We start from the raw sequence: 18,399 nt of genomic DNA, 5'->3' as shown, positions 1-18,399 counted from the left end.
CTGTTTTTCCTCTTGGCTACTTCACCTGAGGATAAACAGTATTTTTCTAGTCGACCGCTAACACAGAAGCCCAGGTCAACTCTCAAGTCCATCCATAACGCGGCCATCCAAGACCGCCTGGATGTACTCCGTTCCATCCTCCAAGATGCCCAATTCCCCCCGGAGCGCGAAAACATCAAAGCAGCCATCGCCGGATACGAGTCCGGCACCATCCCCTACTCTGATTCCTACACCCTCCTCTGGGCAGGCCGCATCGTCGATCGTTGCCTAGATTTCCACGCCTTCACCCACGACCGCAGCACCCTCCTAGACCGCTACGCCGCCGAGTACGGACCTGGCTGGTTGTGGTACGAACCGCCACTGTCTTCCGCTGCAAACGGTGGCGGTAGCAATAGCGGAAACGGCAGCCGAGCCATGAGGGGAGGACCAACCGTCATCGCCCGCAAGGGCTTCTGCCTCGAGAGCACGCCGAGCCGGCGCCAGGGCACCGAAAACATGGGCCACTACAACATTCGGATGGGGTTCCGTCGGCGCAAACTCAACGTCGCCCGGCCCACGGCCATCCTCAAGCAAGCCATCCTCCACGGCAACGGCAACGGCCACAACCATAATCATACCTCCTCACCCACCACCACCACCACCACCACCACCCCGCAAGACAACAACCACCACAACCTCCGCGTCATCACCGACCCAACAACAGCACCATCCACCTCCTCCAACCCCCCTTCCCTCCCACCAGCACCACCCCTGAGCACGCACATCCCCACGATCCCCCAACCCGACACCAGCAAACCAGGCTGCACCATCCCGGACCCCGACGGCCCCCAAATCCAATTCAACATGCTCCTCGACAGCGGCGCGACCCTCCCGACGCTCTGGGCCGGCGACCTGCCGCTGTTGGGGATCGACCCGGCGCGGTATGCGGCCCAGTCTGTGAGGAGGGTGAACACGGCTGATTCGTCGCTGGTGTCGAGGGTGTATGAGATGGATGTGAGGGTTTTTGGGGGTGGTGAGGTGGAGAGGGGGGAGATCGGGAACGGTGGCAACAACGATAACAACAGCAGCAGCAACGGTCACGGTTCGGGACGGACACCCCTCCCACACCAACAACAGCAGAAACCCCAACCAACACCTCCTCCACGACTAACATCAGTATCTTCCTCCTCCTCCTCCCCGGAAAAAGTAAAAGAAGCAGAACCCACCACCCTAATCTGCACAATCCCCGTCCTAGTCTTTCCCGGCGACTCCAAACAACCCAACGAAACCCCCGACATCGCTCCCGACCGTCTCAGCGGTCTCCTCCCCTTCCACATCTGCTACATCTCCGGCGCAGCCGGCAGTTTCAAGCTCTGGATGGGCGAAGAGCGCCGGGATGTACTCGGCGCGGGTCGGTTGCCGGGTCATGGGCGGTATGGGGAGATTCTTGGCGACCACAACAATATCATCAATAACAAGATCAACGGCAGGAACAACACTAATGGGGGTGGTACCGGGAGACCATTCAAAAGATTACCAGTAGCAACAACAATCAAGCTAGAAAACTGGCGGAGCGAATGCCTCAAGACCCCAGACCGAGTCGTGTTTGAGCACGAGCTGGATGATGGGAGCGCCGAAAGCGGTGTGCTCCGTGACGAGGACACCGTAGACGGCAACATCATCATGCGAGCGCCACAGGGCGGTCTCGGCTTTGACACCCCTAGTCGTAGCATGAAGCCTGACGGGATCCAGGTTGTGGATTTGCGTGGGAAGAGGCGTCGAATTCAAAGAGACACCACTGAGTTCCAAGCGAACGTGGTTAAGCCGCAAACTAAGAGAAAGGCTGGGCGGGGAGGCCGCCACGGTCCATCGTCCCTCGCCAACTGAACTGACGGGGTGCCATTTTCTGTGTATGAAATTACAAACGGAGGAAGGGATATAGGACATCATGTAAATCACGAATACCGCAAAATGTCAAAAGACTTGTTTTCATTTGATTTCTCGGAAATTCTCTGCTTGGGACACGCCCAAAGCTCGTGAGGACCTAACGACGTATCAAAGTCCAAGCAAGTCCCTTTCCCCGAGTGCCCTACGCAGTGTACGAGCAGTCAAAGTTACTTGACACTCGTCCCACGAGCAATGCCTCCCTGCTAGGACCGTATCACTCTGCCGAAACTCAATGGCACACGCAGCTAGGTGACCAAGAGATCAAGGGGAATTACCCGGTCTCTTCTCATTCTATGCCGCTGTCCCACTCAACCGAAAGCTTATCCGGGCGCTCGCCTCTTTGCCAATCTTGTATTGCCGCCCTAAAAGTTGCCACGAATGTCGCCAAATTTTACCCCGTCCTCTTCAATTCTGGTAGTTAGGAAAAGGGGGCTACCCGTGCCTCGTATCATTGAGGCGGGGGGTCAATACCCCATCGCCTCACCCAACGAGAACCATCTCCTGCCTCTTGAAATTTTTTTGTCGGGTTTCGTTTTATGGTGAAAAGATTAACATGGCTGTTGCAAAGCAGGGGCAAGGGCGGAGGGGTATCAGTGCTCCCGACCACAAAGCCAACGGCAGCCATGATGCCGCGGCGTTCAACTTCCCCAAAGAAGTGAAGTGGGGAAAGGAAAAAGGGGGGTGAAAAAAAAGTGATGGAGAGAAAAATCAAGAAAAAAAATCAACGCTAATGCCATGACGCTAAATGATCCCGTGCGGAGAAGAGCCAGATAGATGAATGCAATCTTTTGTCTTCCGAGGTGGTATATTTCAAAGATTCCCTGAAGAAAGTGGAAAGAAACAACGGCCGCCTCCTATTTCGAAAGCGAGCGAAGTTGGATGCAGACCGTGCCGGCCACAACAATTTCCACGGCCGTAGAACCTTGGTGAGCTGTCAACGCCTCAGTACGACATATGAGACGGAGCGCCAAAGTAGGTCGGCCCCGCCATTGTATGTGGCTGCTGCTGTTGTGGGACGTGCGTTTGCGGATACAATGTCCCGTGGCTCGGCTGAGGGGTCGGAGTGACGGGGCAGCGAGGAGGCATCTGGTAATCCTTCATCGCGGCATTGTTCTGCCCGAAACACGTGCCATCAGGCGTGATGGGCGGCGTCATGTAACCGTCAGCCACACCTGGAACAGCTCCTAGTCCTTTGTGGGGGGTGCTGTAAATGTCTTGGGCCTTGTTGGAAAGCGTCGACTCCGCTGGTGGTGACGGCGGTACGGCTCTGCGCGCGATGGCGGCCTGCTGGGCGAGGAAGTCGGCGAGTTTGTCCGAGACCCGGGAGTAATACTGGCTCGAGTACTTTCTCGCAAGGATGACCGACGGCTGATGTAGATGCTGTGACAGGGTAAGTAGTGTCACGTTGTCAGAATGATCCCATTCGCCATCATTGACCTCAGGCTTGCCAAGAATGGCCCGGCCGAGAGCAAGCGAAGCCCGTGCCATGACGGAGGGCTTTGTTGACACGAAGTCCCGGTGATAGAGAGCAATCTCGCAGATGTACGCCGCCATGTGCTCTACCTCCCTGCTGTCATGCTCCTCGGCCACGACCAACTTCGTGAAAAAGTCAACGGTCGGATGCCCAATGTTCCACTCCAAGGTGTTGAGGACGTGCATCTCCATCTGCGTAAACATCCCTGCGTCGTAGAGACCACAGCACATGTTGTTCAACTCGTTGATCTGAGGCACCCGGTCCTTCTTGTCCCCGTACTTGGCAGCGATGAGAAGGGCGGCACTGCCGACCAACTGGTAGTGCTGTTTGTAGACAACCCGCTTCGAGCAGTATCGGTCGAGAAGGTTGACCGCAAGGAACAGGGTCTCGGGGAGGAGAGAGAAGGCGGAGTGAGCCTCGACCAGGAAGTCGATGAGATACGGGCGCATATACCACTGGATCTCGCGCTGCATGTCGATCAGGTTGGCATCGGGTAATGTCTCGTCCTAGTGAAGCAGCCAAGTTAGCCAAGAAATGGACCCCCCCCATTTCAGATCTGCCGGTTGTACTGTCGTACCTCCATCTGACGCATGTGCTGCATGATGTCCTCCAGATACTCATCACAGGCCAGCCTTGAGAGCTCATTGGCGATCATCTCTTGCTTGTTCCGGGCAAGCATCCGGGCAGCATCACGCATGGTCATGCGTTGGCTGATCTCGTCCGATTCCACAAAGAAGGTGTTGTCTGGTTGGTAACCTGAGCACGCCATCTTTGAAGTTTGAAACGATTGCCGATTCAAATGAGGGTTGATTTTTTTTTTCGAGTTCTCCGGGAAGTCAAGGGCAATATTAAAATGGGTGTTGGTCGAGTCAAAGAGTGAGGCGCCGACCGAGTATGATGACTAGTATTACGATATTAAAGAGTGTGGTGAAAAGTAGAAGTACCGAAATGAGTGGCTGTGGCTGAAAATTCGCCGACTTGGAGTGGAAGAGTTTGAGGAAAAAATATCGCGGGGCGGAACGGTAACAATTGTTATCGACCAAAGTTTGCTACCAAAGTGTCAGCATGGTTCATTCAGTTTTATTGCCCCCCATTGCCTGGGTGGTGAAAGAATCTCGGCGGGAATCCACAATCCCCGCCTAGCAGGACCCATCCAGGAAGAATCCCAACGAGGCTCAATGCACAAAAAGAACAATTGCTAGGAACTGCAGGTTTCCCTTACTGCCACGGTTGCGAATCGCTAAACAACGATGCAAAAATGACACAACTCCTGACGCTGTGTGGGAGCAACGAGCTAACGTGTCCCACTGCAAGCAGTCAATCGATCGAGCTGGTTCGGCTCAAGGGTGGATGATGCTGAGAGGAGGAACCCAAATCGGCACAAATCTAAGCAGAAGCCGGGGACATTGTTCAGTATCTCATTCTGCCCATTCGCTAGCTCGTACCTGAACTGACTGTACTAGGAGCGGTAACGAAGCGATCGACGAGAGCGTGCTGTTGGGGGGTTTGTGTGGAGGAATTGAAAAAAATTTAAAACTCGGCCTTCTTTACGTACCTCGCACCCAAAGCCTCGGCAGGGCCAGAACCAAATTTACGCACCGATTGGTATCATGTAGATGACCTCGAGTCGTTGTCGGCTCGTGAATCGGTGCGAGGGGGGATGGGTTTGAGACGGCGCGGTAGGCGGACTCGGAACCAAGGGGGGTTGCCGAGATAGCTTTGGAGGATTCTTCGCCGTCGAGCCGAGGAATGTCAAAGGCGGAGGGGGGTTGATACCAGTACGCAGGGTGGTACCTGAGAGCGTGGGAGAGAAACCGAGATATAGGAACAGTTGATTCCTAAATCCAGCTTCTTCTTTTTTTTGCAACTCTCTGCACGCACCAGTCCGGTCGTGTCCTTATACGAGGCTGGGGGAACTGGCTTGTCGAGGGCCCAGATTCTAAATCTCCTCCTTCCCTCCGTTTCTCAGTTCGAGAAAAGGAGTCCACGGGGGGATGTTGGAAGGAATGGCGAGGGAGAGGGAACGACTGGTTGCGGAAGGAGGAGAAAGGGATGGGAAGGAGAGGAAGAGATGGATATTTGTTCGGGGGAGGAGGATGGAGGAGAGAAGGGGAAAAGGGAGTGGAAAGGAGCGCAGAGATTGGTTCATGGACGGTTTAAGACAGGGGCCCCGGCTCACCACCGGAGGGAGGAGCGCTGAGCACCAAGCAGCTTGCAGCACTGACCGCGTACTGGCGGGAAGTTGGGAGGTACCTGCCCTGGCCTGGTGCAGGAAGGACCACGGGCTTGCAGGGGGTAAGCCAGGCCATCCAGGCAGCTCAGTCGTCCGGCAGCGCCAAGAGTCCACCTTCACGCAAGGCCCTGGCTCCGTAATCCTCTCCTGCTCCCCCACCTCCGTTGCGCAACAAGCAGGGACGACCCGCCCCAAAGTCAGGACGAACAGCAAGGAGCGACCGCCCAATCGTGGCGCTCTGTCAGTCATTAAGGCTTTGTACGATGTTAAGATAATATGGGCTGAAGAGTCGCAGGACAAAGTGGTACGAATTCACTAGGCAATTACCGGCTTTCCTCCTGCGTTTGAAACTTGAAAAAGAAAAGTAGAGTGGTGGTTTCTCGAAACGCGACGCGAAAAGAGTCGGCCGCCTGCGTGCATGGCCGCCTCGCGAGGCAAATGCGGGCATTGCATCGCACGTCACTTTGATGGCTTTTGCAGGACGGAGTTCCTTGGCTGCACTTCACCACCAAGTGGTGAGATCGAGTGGGGAGCGGAGGTCGCGTTCGTCCAGGCACGGCCAGGAAGCTCCCTCCTGGCGGGCTGGAGTTGGTGGTGGGCGGCGGTGGAATTGAGTGGACTCATGGTTCGGCTGGGAAATTCAGGCCAGAAGAAGGACGGCAGGGATCTCCGGCTTCTTTGGAACAGCTTGCAGGCTCTCGGGCAACTCCCTCGCCCGTGGCTAACCACTCAGAGCAGCGGACGGTGAGCCCTGGGATGCACCAGGAGGCGGTCCGCAGGGAACAATCATTCAGAAACACGGTACGAAGGTACCAGAGTGTGCTCCAGGCCAGAGCGTTACAACGTGTTGGTTGTTTTCTGATGCGCGATTGCGCGCGTCGCGGGCTGATGTTGGTGTTGAGGAATGAACATCGCGCAGTGGGATTTGAGAATGGCACGATCCATTGCGGATCAAATCTCCCGATTCATCAGCCATCAACCATCACGTTCGAGGGTAGCCGAATACTTTGCCCCATAATTGCCTCGTTGAGGCATCGACTTTGATTCCTATCCGGCAAAAGCATGATGCCGCGCAGGTAGCTGATTGTGCTGCACAACGAGGCCCTTGTGCACAATCAGCGCTGGGTATCCGACCCGACAAACACAGCAAACCCAAAAGGGACTGAAAGAACTGTCCCCGTCCTCCGTACGCCCGCTCTGTTAGACAAACAACGCCTGGTACAAGGGTTGGCCATCACGATAACTGGCCTTTATTCCTACTACCCAGAAAATGATAACACTACTAACCTCAGCGTCAATAAAGTCCAATGGTCGCAAAGGTATGGGTAATCCAATCGACACAGAATGTTAAACTTGTTTGTTTGTTGCATTGGTGCGGTGCCGTCATGGCCTCGTTTTCAGGTCTTTGTGTTCGAATTCCATTCCCAACCAGCCTGCTTCTGTTCAATCAACCGAGACGGCCGAACCGGCAACCCTGGTAAACAGGGACAGGTACTCGTTGGTTGGATTGCGCCCAGAAACATGGACTGCATCTCGCGAGACCACAAAAAGTGGAGGAAAAGGCCAGCTGCATGTCATCTGCTGCGAAATGTAGCCCCCTTTGCCCGCGAATTGAAACCTCCCACGGCCGTGTCGCAATCCGAAAAGACTGCGGTACCAATGCATTGATTGTCTTGGCTTTTGTTTCCGGGGCTTTACGTCAGGATTTCTCAACGACACACCTCCTCGGGCCCAGCCGGGCGGAGTCAAAGGCGCTCTGCTCGTGAGAACGTGAGATTGGAACTTCCTGGAGGCCGCATGAGTGGCGTTCCACATACAGATTACAGAGTAATTATGGAGAGAAGCATACACAATAATTACGAGTAATTAACAAGCACATATGTCACACACTTGGGCCTATTAAATATAAAAAAGAATAGCTCTTGAATATCTCGAGAAGTTTCTAGGTCTGAATCAAATGGGGAAAGTCTGCCATGAGGAGCGCACGACCGTTGTTGTATCCGTAGGAGATTGTGGTTGTTTCTTTCCTGTTCGGCCGCGGCGCTGTTGTAACGCTTGACGACAGAGTTTCCTCCTTATCTTCCTTCTATTGAGGCTGTCCAATACTTCCGCGGGTTCCAAGATTTGTCTGGCGACGCGTCTCATCCATGCTTGGCGCGTTCGCGTTTAATGGGTTGCGTTCAGCGTCCACTTTTTCCTGCAAGCCCATCAAGCCTTGAAAGGCCACAGCTCCTAATTCGTGGGCTCCTCCCATATCCTCTTTCCTTGTACAACCGACTGGAAAGAAAGTGGCCGACTGCCCGGGCCACCATGTTGTCAATTGGCATCGATCTGTCCGCGTCGTTCGATAAGGCGAGCTCTTTCGACAACTTGGGAAGCGCCAGTGTCACCGCGAATGCTCGCTGGGATGTCTCGGTAGCAATGTAGCCAATGAGGCGGGGCGGAGACGCGTTGCTGCACGACTTCAATTAAATCAATGCGTGTCAACCACCGGTCTGTCCAATCCAGAGAGCCGGTCAATTGAGGTCCGCAGCCCCTCAAAACAGTCCCGCCCGAAGCAATGGCGACAACGGCTGAAAGAACAGGCAGGAAGACCGAAAAGAAACCAACGACTTTCATTCTGCAACCGCACGGCCAGTTGAAACATCTGCTTGTGGGATCGGCCGCTACCCCCCGCCGAGGATGAGATACGCGAACCACCTCGCCCCGTTCGGTCAATGGCAACCGTCTTGTTACCGTGCTCAGTCCTCGGCATTTTTACATACTCAGCCTCACCTCGCTAAATGCCCGCTTCCGGCATGTCTCCAGAAAGCCAAAATCATCGATTGCGGCGGTAGTCGACACCCTTTTGTACCGGGACACCATTAACCATCAAACGAAGGCGACCACGTCAATGTTCCACAGCCCCAAGTTTGCACCCATGCGTGAGACCAGGAAGAGTTGGATTGAGTCGCGCGAGCAATTAAGTGCAACCTCGTCTTGGCCTCTCAAAAGATTCACCTCTCGCATTTTGATAATCAGGTCGGAGCGTTGTAAACCGCTGATCTTTTTCGAGCTGGTACGTTGATGCGTTCTCCAACGTCAATAATCGAGCGAGCTTGTAGAGAAACGCACACCAACACGCTTCTTTCTTCCATAAGCACTCCATATCAATCAAATTAACTCTTGTCGTTGATCCACCACGGCGCAAACAATTCTATCATCACCGCGATTTCAAGGCCGGTGAAGCCGGTTATCTCTCGTCTTCGCTCGCAGCCAGGCTCCCAGGTCAGGCATGACCCCAGTCGTCGTCTCAAAGGAAACGGAGATCCGCAAAATAAAAGTTTGCGGAATGTGGAAACAAGTGTGGCTCGAACACAATTGTCTCCAGCAAATCAAGGACGCTGTGATACGATCCGTCAGGTTCCACGGCGGAAGAATTTGAAAGCTGGACGGGAAACGGCAGCATCGGCGGCGTCCCCTGTGAGCGTGGGGCGCCTGCACCTTTTCTCACACCGCCGTCACCACAGGGCGGCATGGATGATGAGAGAACGATTTACTCCGGACCGTCCCGTGTGGTTCCTCCCCAGCCTTCCAGGACCGACGCTGGGAGGTGGCGACCTTGTCCCCAAATTCATGGACACGCTTTCGAGAGCTCTTAATTGAGAGCCAATTAATCCCCCAGAATATAATTCAGATGAAACTGCACCCGCACACCAAGAGCTCTGCAGCTGTCTCCTCGGCCAATACGGAGCAGTTCTGTGGCTGGACCGACGCAAGTCAAGCCACCAGATGGAACGCCAAATGCAAGTCAGCACAGTCAGTCGCGCGAGATAGGCTAGCTGAGGCTAGTTGGGGCCATCGACTGTGGCGTAGCTGTAAAGAACTTGGCGCGGCGGATTTCATGACGGACGACGGAGTTGCTCTAACTTACGTTAGTTAGTTAATGCTATCAACAACCAGAGCGGGCCGGCTTCCAAATTCCAACGCGGCGATCGCCTCGTCAGTCCTGATTGTTGAGAAGCCGATGATTCTCTCGGCCCAGCGGTGTCAAAAACAGGCCACAATGTCCAGAAGACCCTATTGGTCTTCCTGAAAACGGTCCGCCAAGACGACCGTTCAAGCCCCGCCAGACGATGGGCCCCGACATTTGCGGTGATGGAGATGCCGGCGGCTTGTGTGATAACTTCAAGTGCGGCGTTGGCGGGCGTTGAAATGGAGGGCGGTGAGATTCTTTCCTATCCCATGAAGCGAGTCTTACCAGAAGTGCTCACTAGCTCGCCGTTTACCTCAGCACCATGTTCCATCTCCATCCCCATTCAAGAAGCACTCCACCAAGTGAACCCAGTGATGGAGAAATTTTTCGACAAGGGCCTCTGGCGGCGTGGTCCGAGACATTTTTTGCATGTCTGCATCCGGAGTGCGCCTCGTCAAGCTTTTCCGTTCCTTCCGTGGGCCTCTGGTTGGAGGTCTTTTCTCTGCTGTGTCGTGTATTTTCTCGATTTCCCTCGGCCCTTCATACGCCCGACCCGCAAGTGGGGAGACCAAACCACGAGATTGAGAGATCTGAGTAAATTAAATAAGTTATATGTCAACGTTGCCTCCGCGTAGTCGACAACAAAAGAACCGGAAAGGTCATTGTATCGGGATGCAGACTCCCGTCCTTGCCCTAAAACTACGTTTACTAGGTCAAGTCATCGTACACTACAAAGGCACGATGAAGAGAACGACGAGCTCGGGGTCATAGAATTTAGCTCGGATTGCTTCCAGAACACCTGCCGAAGGCCCCGACCTGCACCTGGTGAGCAGTGGTAAGGCTGAGTTACCGAACTACTACCTAACTTGCCACACATGAGGCTGAAAACCGAGCTCACCCCATAATGATTGGGGAAGGAGAAATCCTGGTCCGTTTTTCATGCACAACAGACCAATCGTATCACCTCAGTCTGGATCAACGACACATCTCAGATCCACGGACCAAGCAACCCCCAGCAGAAATCTCCAAAATGCAACCTCTGGTGTCGTTTGACCCATTTCGGCGTCCGTCATTTGGAAAAAGCCCAGAAAAGCAATCCTTCGCAGAGCTTTGAATTGGGAGGCCCCTTTTCGCAATCCATCTGAGGTACGAATACTTCGTATTGTGCTTCGCGCCGTCACTGCGAGAACCCCAGAACATCTTTAAAGCCTATTGTATCTGCAGAGCGCTGTTTGTCCGGTACGGAATATTGAGGCAGAAAGCCGGTAGTTACCTTAAACCCGGAAAGAAAGGCCGCCGTGACAAATAATTGCGTGCTCCAATTGAAACCTCGGCTTGGGGCTCGCTCCTTCCCGCAGTAGGTACTGTGGCTGGAAGGCTTGTGACCCCTTTATTAACGTGACCCCACGGCACGGCATGTTCAAATAATTTACAAAGAACCTTGTCAACATGAAGCTATACCGGACTGGCTGAACCGGGCTTTTTTCACAGGACGATTCCATTTCCTTAAACGGCTCCATATACGTTAACCATCGCAATTTAGGTGATGCAGCTCGTGCCACCAAAAACTCAAACACCAACCCCAGTTCCACAGGTTCAACAGACGACGGTGTTTCCAACGACAAGACAGGTCAAAGCGTTAATACCTGCCGCTAAAAGAACGGGAATATCTGGCTCACGTCCCGGGTCCCAATCCCTAGGCCGAGTTCTTATTAATTGAGTGTGTATTTGAACCCGACAATGTCGCACAGAAAGTGAACGGGCGGCAGGCAAGGAGCGAGTCGTCAACTTCACCTTGAGCAGACAGGCCTCGGCCAAGTGAACCAACGCCGCGATGCAATTCAGCCAACGCCCCAGCAACGCTCCCGTGTCTCGAAGTGGACGGGCCAGCGGCTGGGCTCCTCACTCCGTTAACCTCGAAACTTTTCGACGACCAGACCGGAGCAACGGGAAATCGATGCCTAGTTGAAAACGGTCGAGCCCTTCACCTCAAAGTAAACCCCACAAAATGGGGTTGAATGGTCGAAAGTATTTTTGCGCTCCTCTCCCCAGTTTCGCTTAAGATAAAAAACACTTGGGGATGCGACGCGCGCTCAGGCGTCCAAGAACAAACTCGGGTTGTTGGCGACCAATTGGCCAATAGAATTGGGACTGTCAAAGACTCCAACCAAGGAAGACACGCAAAAACGCGCTGCGTTTGAGTATCTCAACCGCGCAGGCGCATTCATGACGCGATCCCGCTGCAGAAGCCCGGCAAAGCCAGATCCCGCCCATGCATTGGAGACAAGAATAATATTCGTAAACCCCTCTCTGAGGGGTAAAGGGGGCTGGGGGGCTAAGTGTAGGAATTGATTGACTGCAAGGAATTTCCAGGGTAGGAGAGCGTCAGAAGGATTTCCATACATAGAAAGAATCCGATGAACGACGACGCAACGGCGTCAGAGACGCGGATCTCGTCGCATGCAAGGCCGCCGGACCTTGGCAAGCGTGTTTGAGGGGGTAACCCGCGACTGACATTTCACTGCCATTTTCTATCTCCAACTCCTTGTTGCCGCCGACGGGGAGCCACGCTCGCCACGCGCTAACCACTCAACATCAAAAGGATCACCCATTGAATGCGCCGCATGCCTGTGTAGTTTCAATGGTGAATGTCGAGGCTGGGCTTAGTTGAGGGGAAACGCCAGATCTGGCAAGTCAATCCGGAACAAAGCACCGACAGGCCGGCCACTGACCGAGAGCCAATTCGAAATCTTCCGTCTCACGCGTGCCTCACGTCGTCATCGAGGAACAGAAATCGGTTCTTTTCCAATCAGCTTCCATGTCCGCTCGTGGCAAAGGAAACCTCCAGCTTCCTGCAACCGCCCAACCCAGCCTGTCGGGAACGCCTGCCTCGAGGCATTGAGTGGATCGGAACTTTGGGCGTCCTCTCGAGGTCCACACAACAAATGCGGCTGGCATCTCTCGGCTGGCTGGCTGGCTTGTGAGAAGAAACGAAACCGGACCTTCCAGGTTTCGCCCGTGTCAAGACTGAGGGCTGAGAGCCAATGGCACGTCTCTGCGCGCACTTTACGCGTGTTGTCGAGCGTGAAAAAGCGGGCCGCGGTTTGCGAGGTTGCTTGCAAGTTGCTGCAGTCGCAAGGCGCAGGCTTGGTTTTGCAGGGCTGATCCGCTCCACATGTCCCTTGCTGCGATAATTGTATTGCTATTTCTGAGGAAGGTGATCTGCTTTGGACCGATTGCCAAAAGGACTGATTTGGTGTTCTGAAACCTCGGTGCAGAATGACTAACCTGAGCCAGTTGGAGGATCGATTGGGACTTGAAAGCCTTGGAATAACGACTTCCCCTTTTGCTCGTCTGCCCGTTCTCGCCCCCAACATACATAGGGAGGAGCTTTGCAGTTGCCCCGCCCAAGGAGCCCCGGTGCAAATCTCATCTCCGGAAAGCATCCCAACGCCCAAACCGGCACCGCCGTTTGGAGACATCGGCATGAAGCACTCCAACCACATCACCAAAGGCCCCTTTTCGTGCCACGGCAAGGGATGACCATTCCATTTTGTACCGTATTTAACGTTACCGCCAACATCAACAAGAATCATGGTCGAACGGAGTGGTTTCTTGCACCGGGATTTTGTCTGCCTACACGTGCAGCCCCGTCGTACTCGGACCCGCCGGGCCCTGTTCTCATCCGGGGAAAGCCCGCATCGGGTTGAGATCCGCCCTCAATTTCGGCTGGAAGCGCCCGAGGCTGGCCAACAAAGCCACGCGGTTTTCTCTGAGGGCCTCCTCGTTCAGCTGCAATGACTGTAATGATATTCGTCGAAACGTGGCCGAGGAGAGAAACACCCACGTCTAAGTAGCAAGTAGCCAAAAACATTCACAAGTCAAGACAGGTCCGTATGGTTTTCAAGATAATTCCAAATTTGATGCCGTACACTTCAAGGTGTCATCCTTGCGGCGCCTAGCTCGAAGCTCAGCTGCGAGGGCGAATCTCGATATGAATGCATGATCTGCAGCCGGCCACTCAATCGGGATAAGCTTCATCCATCGGTCTCTCGGGAAACCAAAAACGACCGACGCCACAGGGCACCGCACGAACGACCGACTCCAACTGGGTTTGCTTCGGCCGGCCTGGTGGCATCGTGAAGCGCGATAATACTATGTAACAAGAAGGTGATTGGAGCACGCCCTGACACGATCGATCGAGCAGAGATCGAACACATGGAGAGACACATGGAGAGACACATGTCGGACCCTCCTCATCTCAGACCTCTCACCTGGCTCGCCTGGCCACAGATCTTGAAAGGATCGATACATCAGATCGGACACATGCCATGAAAAGTCTTAATCAAGGGGCAAAACGGTCCCCATCCGGCCACTTTCAAGACCCCACCTTAAGCGGGATATTTGACCCTTTGTAGTCTTTTAGTATTGAACAATGAGGCAATGAGACGGGTTACTGTGCCGTCTCGTCATTTTTGTCTTGATATGTTCCACGGAGAGCTGGAGGGGGGTGGGCACTCGCACCTCTTGATATAATTTGGGTTATTTCAAAAAGGTCCTTCGTGGAAGTTCTTGGCCATCAGCCTATTCTACACAGTATGTTCTATATGTGGTATATCCGCTTCATGTCCTTGAATAACCCCTAGCTTCAAAGATCACAACCCCTTCCCCCTTGGTCTTGCTCGTGTGAAAATGGGGTTGCGCATGAATCGCACCACGTGGCCCGGGAATTCTCACTGGCAACGAAATTGGTCTCAAGCAACGGGGACACCTGCTCCTCAGGTTAAAAGTTGCTACCCAAAGTCTTCTTACACGTGATGGTAGAAGGGACTGAACCGTATAATCGCTAGGCTAGCGGGATTATCAACTTCAACGTAGCGTTTGGTACGCTTGGGCTGATATTAGTCCATACATTTGAGGCACGGTCTTTATGAGACTGCTTCAGTCACTGCTAGGGTATCCTGCTTCGTTGACAGCTACCTAAAAAACAACAGGCTTTAAACATTCGCCCCCCTTTCTAAGAGACATTGGCTAACGTCGGGTGGCATCCCAAGCCCGAACAGTTAGAAGTGTTCCTGCTTGATGCTTCTCCTGAACGATAATTGATACCATTGGAACTGATATGCTTCGTTACGTCTTTAAATTGTGTTACGCCCAGATCACACATCACGACACTCCTCAATAAATAGTCTGGGACTTGTTCATGGTTGCCTCCTCCCCGTGATATCACAGCTACATTCCGAGTACCCATGCTGCCAGGCGTTTCCGAGGATTGTTACACCCGTCTTGACAATATTGTTGCCAGACTGACCAGGAACCACTTTGAGTTAACCGGTTGGGCTCGATGCTTATCCTCACGGCAATCCGCGTTTTCTACCCAGGACGAGTGTACATACCAACATCAAGAAAGCGTCGTCGTACCGGCCGGCATTTTTTGTTGACACTCAAGGGGGAAGAACTCGTTCACCGTGCCTAGCGTCAAACCGAGAATACCTAGTTCACACACGAATACCCTTTGATCTGGCGCTGTCCAAGAAGCTATCACACATCCATTCCCGTCCCCTACTTCCAAATGTCAATGTTGTTCTAATGGTGCATGCTCAGATGGAAACTGGATCACGTCCACCTTGAACCACTTCCAGGGTTATGCTGCGTATGTAAAGATGTTGTTTTCCCACTACTACGTGTATACACGTACCCCATCTTGTGGCCAAAGAAACGAGTGGTTCTCCAGGCCGCACAGCGTGCCACGCTCGGTAGAGCCGGTTAAGCTATGAACTATCATGTATAACTTAGGTCGTTGTCCGGGGGTAAACGGCGGTGACCAACTAGGCCATTCCCTTTGTCCTCTCTTCCTAGTCCGACTAGGATGTAGTAGCTCAAGAACCAAATTATGCTAGGCGAGCCGGGGGAGTACGGCCAAACATATGACAGAGGTTTGGTTGTGTCAATCAGTAGTTACGTTCCACATTTTTTTGTGTGTGACGGTATCTTTGTGGAGGTGCGGTTTTGGGGTTAGGGTGTTACTCGAGACTAGTCAAGGGAATACTCTCTTGTCATTTTGATAAGATCAGGGATTAGGCCATTATGATGAAGGTGTGTGGATGAATGTGCAAGGTGGTCGGTTGATGATCAAGGTGAGACGGCTGTTAGCGGTGCACGGAGGTACATACCGTATATACCTATGCAACATTGCAACAGCGGGTGTGCTGTCATGGACATACCGGCGATGGGCTCAAGTTACCATCGACGACGATTCGAAACACTGGGGGGCAGACATGGACATGTGCTGGCAACGCGAAAGGATACACACACAGATGAATGGCATCCACGCTCCTTTGATTGTTATCTCACAAAGCCAACCAAGGCTAACGTTCAGGGTCATCCCTCGACGTGTAACTTCCAACCAACCCACCCACCCTTCTCCCCCATCCCTAATTTCCTATTCCCGCCCAGAACGCCATCACGAAGGATTGCCGTCTAAGGTGCAGCATCCCTCAAGCTATCATCCTGCCTCGCAGAAACCACAAGTCCCAACAGATGCTTCGGGAAGAAACAATAATCCAAGCGACGCCGGGGTACTCCAAGCAATGACGATGACGATGGTATGTATATGATGAGTGTGACAACAAAAGAAATAAGTAGGGGTGACTCGACGTAAGGTGATATGGTTAAAATATATGGTCCCGCGAAGCGGGTATTTGCGTATATAACATAAAAGTAGCCGACAAGTAAACGGCGAAGACATCATGAGAAGTCGAGCGGTGGCATATTGTGCTCACCGATGGTCGAGATATGATCATCAAGAAACTGAATAAGCCGATGAACGGTGGGTATCATGCTGTTTTAAGCAGCGAAACCGTCCATCGGTGGATTTGGCGTTCGCCCATGAACGTGACAAGTGACGTGGGACATGGTGATGAAAGATTGTGGCGAAGAAGAAAGGTGCTCAAGGAAAGGGTGGTCCTTGACCGTGCGGCGCAGGGGGGAATCCTTGATTTCGTCGACCGTTTTCTCCACGTGCAGCATGATATTCTGCGTTACCGCTTTGTCGGGATGGTGGATCGGGCCGTACGGGGACTTTGGTGTCATCGCTCGAAAACTGCGCTGGCCGCGACGGGGGGACACGACTCGGCCCAGCGTCAGCTGTTGTGTTTGTTGGGACAAGCTCTGTCACAGCTTGGGTGATCGAAGCAACAACATAGCTGCGGAGCTCCTTGTCCTCTCTCGTGTCTTCCTTCTCTAGTTCAAAACGCTTCTGCTTCTCGAAGTTGGATCGGCGTAGGTGCTTGATCTCTTGCATGACATAGAGCAAGACTTCCTCGGGGCAACGGTTGCGCTCTTTGTAGTACTCGGTCTTGCGCACGTAACGCCGTGTGACATCAGTGGCGCCCTCGTGCGAGAAGGCGATGCAGTACGACATCGTCTTGCCCCAACCTTCGGTGTATAGCCTTGGGTTGTCCCACGCCTCTTCGCAAGCGTCAACGTGGACCCAGCGCTTTTGGTGCTCCGAGTAGACCTCAGTCCACACGTGGTCCTCGGCATTCCACACCCAACGGACGCGCACGCCAATCGCCCGGCAAAGCATGCTGAAGCAGTTCGCCCACTCGCCCACTCGCCCACGCCGCGTCTGCATCAGCCGCCAGACATCGCTATATCGGGGGAAGCGCTCGTACGCCTTGCAGCTATTGTTGGAGCAACGATACAACTCGACACGCAAGGCACCGCAGGCCTTCTCGTCTGGTGTTGGCTGCGTCATTCCTTGGGCGATGGTCGGGTTAAAGCACACGGGGCACTGGGGGTTGTTAACCCAGGTGAAGAACTCATTTTTAAACCACCTGAGCAGGTCGGACAGTCAGCCAATTGATCAATGGAAGAAGGGCTTGAATTGAGTGCAGGCTCAAAGACATACCTGAGAAGGGCACGGATCATGCAGTCCTGGTACCCCCATTCCGCTTTGCGCCCATCGCCCATGCTTTCGGCTTGAGCTTGGAGTACCTGGCACTCTTCTTCGGCCTCTCCATATATCCTGTCGAGCGGGATCGCTTGCAATGCCTCGTCGAGGAGGCCTGGGTTCTCGTACTTGATGGGAGTCGCTGAAAGTGAAATAAGGAGGCTTCGGAACCGGGTAGATTCGAGGTCGTCGGCTGCTGGAGGGGTGGGAACTTTGGGAAGATTGCGGACAGATGAGTAAGAAGGAGGTGTTTGGGCATCGCCCGACGGTCCAGGATGGCGACGATCAGATACATATGCATCTCGTAGGTTTCCCGACGACGCGCGGGGCGCAGGTGCTGGTGAGCCCTGCCGGGACCGTGTGGTAAGTTCGTTTAATCGCTTCGTTCTCAAGAGCTGTTCGAACTGGACCCTCAGGTCGTGCGCCCATTCTTCGCCATACTGGCCGTCGCCTTGAGGCGCGCCCCTCCCATCAGCGTCCATGTTGCCGTTATGCGGTGATCGGTCGAGATCCCTTCGTAGTTGTGGCTGGTCGGCGGTATTAAACTAATGAATTGCGTGTGAAACCCCGGGGAAACAATCGCAACCAATCGCGGCGCTGTCGTCGTCGATGTCGCTGTCGCTGTCGCTGTCGGCGTCACAGTTGTCGTCGTAGTCGTCGTAGTCGTCCTCGTCGTCCTCGTCGTTTCGCTGTCGGATTCGTGCGTCAACGAGTGTGGGTGAGTTGTCGTCGAGCGGCGGCGCTTAAATGAGACCTGGATGCGGGCCACGCAATCTTTCGGATAGGAAGCCGAGATGCGCCTCTTGTGGACCTCTTCTTCTTGTTCCTGCCGGCCCGACGACGATCCAAAAGAAGAC

General features: G+C 53.7%; 3 protein-coding genes across 3 annotated transcripts in view; 1 reads left to right on the top strand and 2 right to left on the bottom strand.

Moving 5' to 3' along the window:
• C8A04DRAFT_24326 (uncharacterized protein) overlaps positions 1–1,866 on the top strand; it is a gene marked incomplete at both ends in the record, with an annotated part of 2,481 nt that extends 615 nt beyond the window's left edge. The window contains one exon of the mRNA XM_062779090.1: positions 75–1,866. Within this exon, the coding sequence (XP_062641144.1) occupies positions 75–1,866 (1,792 nt within the window). The remainder of the gene's footprint in view (positions 1–74) is intronic.
• A 1,002-nt stretch (positions 1,867–2,868) lies between these two features.
• C8A04DRAFT_24325 (cyclin-like protein) lies at positions 2,869–4,169 on the bottom strand (the record flags this gene model as incomplete). Its single annotated transcript, XM_062779089.1, has 2 exons — positions 2,869–3,906; positions 3,978–4,169. The coding sequence occupies 2 exons, from the start codon at positions 4,167–4,169 to the stop codon at positions 2,869–2,871; spliced, it is 1,230 nt and encodes a 409-aa protein (XP_062641143.1).
• A 12,368-nt stretch (positions 4,170–16,537) lies between these two features.
• C8A04DRAFT_33886 (uncharacterized protein) lies at positions 16,538–18,024 on the bottom strand (the record flags this gene model as incomplete). The annotated part of the gene is made up of 2 exons (XM_062782642.1): positions 16,538–17,426; positions 17,501–18,024. The coding sequence occupies 2 exons, from the start codon at positions 18,022–18,024 to the stop codon at positions 16,538–16,540; spliced, it is 1,413 nt and encodes a 470-aa protein (XP_062641142.1).
• Positions 18,025–18,399: the final 375 nt, after the last annotated feature.

The sequence above is a fragment of the Dichotomopilus funicola genome (assembly GCF_033296635.1).
Source record: "Dichotomopilus funicola strain CBS 141.50 unplaced genomic scaffold C8A04scaffold_2, whole genome shotgun sequence".
NCBI lineage: Eukaryota > Fungi > Ascomycota > Sordariomycetes > Sordariales > Chaetomiaceae > Dichotomopilus > Dichotomopilus funicola.
Note: the sequence above shows the minus strand (reverse complement) of the source record. Positions and strands in the feature narration are given on the sequence as shown.